Source organism: Nannospalax galili, unplaced genomic scaffold, assembly GCF_000622305.1.
Source record: "Nannospalax galili isolate Female #2095 unplaced genomic scaffold, S.galili_v1.0 scaffold3181, whole genome shotgun sequence".
Lineage (NCBI taxonomy): Eukaryota > Metazoa > Chordata > Mammalia > Rodentia > Spalacidae > Nannospalax > Nannospalax galili.
Genome location: NW_008345285.1, coordinates 215659 through 220954, shown reverse-complemented (window position 1 = coordinate 220954; position 5296 = coordinate 215659). Strand labels below are relative to the sequence as shown.

At 41.4% G+C, this 5296-nt stretch overlaps 1 protein-coding gene across 1 annotated transcript; it reads left to right on the top strand.

Annotated features, from left to right (window-relative positions):
• The first annotated feature begins 2483 nt into the window (after positions 1 to 2483).
• On the top strand, positions 2484 to 3053 carry LOC103740769 (dual specificity phosphatase 21-like). Its single transcript, XM_008841448.2, is given in 1 exon segment — positions 2484 to 3053. A coding segment is annotated over 1 exon segment (570 nt).
• Positions 3054 to 5296: the final 2243 nt, after the last annotated feature.

Sequence of the window (5296 nt, the reverse complement as noted above, 5' to 3'; positions counted from 1 at the left end):
TTTTTAGATTTATTTTTATTTTATGTGCATGTACGTGCATATGTGTATGTATGTACATCAAGTATGTGCAGTGCCCACAGAGGCCAGAAGAGGGTGTTGGGTCCCCTGGAACTAGAGTTGCAGACTCTTGTGAGTTGCCATGTGGGTTCTGGGAACTGAGTGCAGGTCTTCTGCACAGCCAGCTAGCGCCGTTCGGCAGTGAACTATCTCTCCAGATCCACAATATCCAGGTCTTAATAAAGGGCAGCATATTGTTGTTGGTTTTGGATGATGTTGACCATTAGACCAAGTCAAATGACAAATTCTTTCACAACACTCCCAGAAGTGGGTAGGGAAGCTCCATGTAGACTTGTATAAGAAAAATATTAACTACTCAAAAAGACCATAATAATAATAATAATAATAATAATAATTGTTGTATGAAATGTATAAAAGGTCAATAAAAATTTTTTAAAATAATTTGATTATGCAACTAAGGAAAATGATGTAATGTCTTGAGGTTATTATTTCCCTGACCATTATGAAAAGGATAGCATCTGTCTCATCCTTTTTCACAACTACAACACACCTTTACACATAAATCAAAATGACGGACCAGTGGCTCAGTGGGTTAAGGTGCTTGAAGTGTAAGCCTGTCAGCCCGAGTTCAATTCCCTGAACCCAAGGCGAAAGGAGAGAACTGACTGACTCCCGAAAGTTCTCTGATTTCCACATGTGCACCATGGCATGTGCACCTGGCATGTGCCTGCCCACATGCATACACACACACACATACAAACAGACACACTAACAATAATTAAGATATTTCTTAAAATGATGACGGAGACAGAATGAAGACCATGATTCTCTGCATATTCTGTGAAACAAAGTTTTAAGTTATGGTTCTTTACAATTTTAGGTCAAACTAAAAAAAAAAATTTTTGCTGGAAGGAAATTAAAATGTTAGGTGGCATTTAAAAAAATAAATTTTTGACCCAGTTATAATGTGGCATTAACTTATTCCAGAACATTTTAGTATTACTGAGAAGACATCTTTGGTGATGATCAAAATGACTTGTGGTTTACAGTGTACATGGGCACTCTTTTGAAGAAAGCAGACAGGGTAATTTGAGCTGTTGTTTCAGGTAATAAAGAGAATTGAGTGATAAATCTTTTGGGCTAGATGTATAAATGAACTGTGACACAGCTAAATTAGTCACAACTGTCCACTACAGGCCAACTATTGGCTAGATAGAGGGCTATAAATCTGTTAGCAATGTTCCCTTACAACCAACTCTAATGTGTTTGTAAGCAGGAACATAATCCTATGGTAACAATCGGCAAAGAAGTGTTACAACAGCCCACCAAGCTCACCCAAACTCTTATCTTGCTGCAGTTTTATAAAGATTAGCATATCACATGAACCAAATGTTGTTCCAACTTAAAATATAATACTACCACTTTGCAGAGAAAGTATAAATTCTGTTCAATGATAATGAAATAGAAGTATTCATAGATATTGTGTTCAGTGTGGTCCAGTAACTGAAGCATAAAACAGATATGAGACAGGGTCTCCCTATAGCCCCAGTTATCCTGGAACTCACTATGTAAACCAGGTTGGCCTCAGTCTCACAGAGATCTGCCTGCCTCTGTCTCTTGAGTGCTGGGATTAAAGGTGGGGACTGCCACATCTGGCTCGTAAACTGAACATTTTAAGAGGAAAAAAAAAAGATAATTAGGTTTTGAAAAGTAAAAACCAACTAGGGCTGAGGATGGAGCTCAACTGGGAGAGTGCTTGCTTAACATGCTTGAAGCCCTGGGTTAGATCCCCAGCACCTCAGAAGCAGGTACATGCCTATAATCCCAGACCTCAGGAGGTAGAGGTGGAAGGAACAGAAGAAATGTGCAGTCATCTGGCTAAATAATGAGTTCAAAGGTAGTGTGGAATACCCGAGACACTATCTAAAAAATAAACTATAAAATACAAAGAAAGCGTTTGGAGGCCCCACATGGTGATGCAGGCCTGTAATCCCAGCACTAGGGAGGGTTGGAAAGATCCTGAATTTGAGACCAGCTCAGTCTACAATGTTGAGATCTTATCTCAAATACAAACAAGAAAACAAATTTAAAAAATCATAAAATAAAGTGAGAAAGGAGAGAGAGGAACGAAGAGACAGAAAAGAAAAAAGAAAAAGAGAAAGACGTGGGAGTGGGCCTGTGAAGGGGCTAGGGGGCACGTCTTCCCTCAGCTAACTGCCTTTGCATTGAAAACCTAAGCCTTGTGCCTTAGAGGATTGTGACACCTGGGCAGTGGAGGAGGAGAAAGGTGAGTGACCATTGTGACGCCTGGGCAGTGGACGAGAGAGGGAGCTTAGTGACCTATCACTAGTGCTCCTCTGTACCCTAGACCTTGTCCGAGACTTCACAGTGCAGCTGCGTTCCCCAAGTCACTGCTGGCAAGGCTCTAGAACTTCGTGAAGAGAGACAACTGACCTGCCGACTTGATGATACCATCGTCTTATGTCCCTCGGGCTCGGGTGGAGCAGCAGTCCAGCAGCTATGGCCTCTCTCAGATAACCAGAAGCCTCTTTATCAGCGATGCTGCGGCCGCTAACAACAAACACATCCTAACCGACCATCACATCACCACGATCATCAATGCTGCGGCAGAAGTGGTGAACGCAGTCTTTGAAGACATTCAGTACATGCGGGTGCCTGTGAGTGACACTCCCAATTCCTATCTCTATGACTTTTTTGACCCTGTCGCTGATCACATCCATGGCGTGGAAATGAGAAATGGCCGCACGCTACTGCACTGCGCCGCAGGAGTGAGCCGCTCCGCAACCCTCTGCCTAGCCTACCTCATGAAATACCGCACCATGACCCTGCTGGATGCCTACAGGTGGACCAAGTTGTGCCGCCCGGTCATCCGGCCCAACAATGGCTTCTGGGAGCAACTTGTCCATTACGAGTTCAAGCTGTTTAATAAGAACACGGTCCGCATGATCCACTCCGGGATAGGTCTGATCCCTAACATCTATGAACCAGACTTCTAGTTGATGGAGTCCATGTGAGCCACCCAGCTCACTCCTCTTATCCTCTCTGGACTCTACATAAAGACCGAAAATGACCTTGGGCCTTTAGTTGACAGAGAAAACAGGAAAGAAGAAACCTATTCCCGGCAGGAAACCAAGATGGGAAATGTCTTTACAAGTAGTGTTGAAAATGATTTGAGTATAGGTGTGTGTTCATTTTTTTATGTTTTTTTCTTTTATGTGTATGAGTGTTATGCCTGCATGTCTGTGAGTGCACCCATGCCGTGCAGTGCCGACCATCAGATCCCCTGGAACTGGAGTTATAGATGCCATGTGGGTACTGAGATTCAAACCAGGGTCTTCTATAAGAACAGCCAGTGCTCCTAACTGCTGTGTTCACTTTTTTTTAAACTTTAAATTAATATACCATAAAATGAACTCTTTTTGGACATATAGCACTAAGAATCTTAAGATATGCATAGATCTATTTTTATTTTTATTTTATTATTTTTTGGAGATAAAGTCTCAGTATGTTATCCAGGCTGGCTATGTAGACCAGGCTAGCCTCATACTTGCAGAGATCCACCTGCTTCTGCCTGATTGCTGGGAATTAAATGTGTGTGCCACCTCACCTGGCATATATGCATAGATTTACATAGCCACTATTGCAATCAAGTCACAGAGCAGTTTCATGCCTCAGAAAATTTCCCTCATTGTTCCCCTGTGTAGTCAACAAACCCTAATCTCTGGCAAATGCTGAGATTTTCCTTCCCTATCAGTTTTCCTTTAACAGGATGTCACAGGAAGCATGCAGATGTAGCCTCTGAAGACTATCTTTAAAGGTCTTTAAGATTCAGTAGTGTTCTGCTCACAATGTGGCTGTATCACAGTTGGTTTCGTCTACCTACTGAAGGATATTAGGGCTTATACTACTTCCTAAGGAATGCTGTGACAAAGTATCAAACACTGTATGGCTTAAAATAATGGTAATTTATTTTCTCATGATTCTGAAGGTCAGAAGTCCTAAATCAGGATGTTGGGAGGGCCCTGCTTCCTGTGAGACCCGTACAGGAGAATACTTCCTTGTCTCTTCCTTGCCGCTGGCGATCCTTGGCACTCAGTCTTTGATTTAGATGTATCATCCCAATTTCTACCTATGTCACATGGCCATCTTTCCTGTGTATCTTCATATCCATCTTTCTGCTGGCCAATCTGTGTTCTAATTTCTCTCTTCTGATTAAGAAACCTATCAGAGTGGGGGCCCACTGAACTATGTTGTGACTTCCTCTGGCTGAGGATGTAACTCAGTGTTGCCTAGCATGCCTGAGGCCATGAGTTTCATCCTCAGCACTGAAAAAAAAAATCTGAGAACTACATCTGTAAGGATCTCATTTTAAAATAACATCATATTCTAAGGTTCTGGAAACTTAGACATCTGCATATTTTCTGGGGGTGGGGGTCATAATTATATACAAAGCACATAAAGAAAGGAGGACAAGAACGAGAAAAAGAACCATAGAAATAGCTTATGAGTTTCAGTGAAACGTAATGCAGTCACTTATTGGGAAGCTATTCTATGCCAATCACATTATTGGACACTTTTCAAGGAGTGACTCTACTTTTTACAAGAGCCCTTCAAGGTAGTCATTATTCACACTGTTTTTAATGTGGTTAAAGAATTTGCCTAAGGCAGCACATAAGCCAGAAATGACCTTGACTGGCTTCTATATTCCCACCTTCCTTCTGAAACAAAGGTAAATGAATTGAAGAAGGGGGAAAAATTTGAGTCATATTTTTGATTCCTGAATAGTGTGATTACAAACCACCAGGGAAGTTTATATCATTTAGAAAGCAAAGTTATATTCCCTAGGACAGTCTTTTGAGATGGTTCAGTGGGTAAAGACGTTTGCTGCCATATGATGGAAGGAAAGAACCAGTTCTCACAAGTTGTCCTTTGACTTGTGCACTGTGAGCACACACAAATAAATAAACGTAGTTTTTGTAGGCCTAAGGAGCTGCATTTTTAGCATGTATCTCAGATGATTCTGATGAAGGCTGAGTTCTCTCTCCAGCTCTCATGTGTCTTTGATGGAATGATTTACTTCAGAGTAACACATTAAAGGTTCTCTACAGTGCATAATTATAAAAATTTTATCTATTTTCTCCTAATTGGTGTTTTCATAATTTAAAAAAAAATCATTTTGTGGGGATGGAGAGATGGTTTAGTGGTTAAAAGCTCTTGGTGCTCTTCCAGTGGACCAGAGTTTGGTGCCCAGCATTCG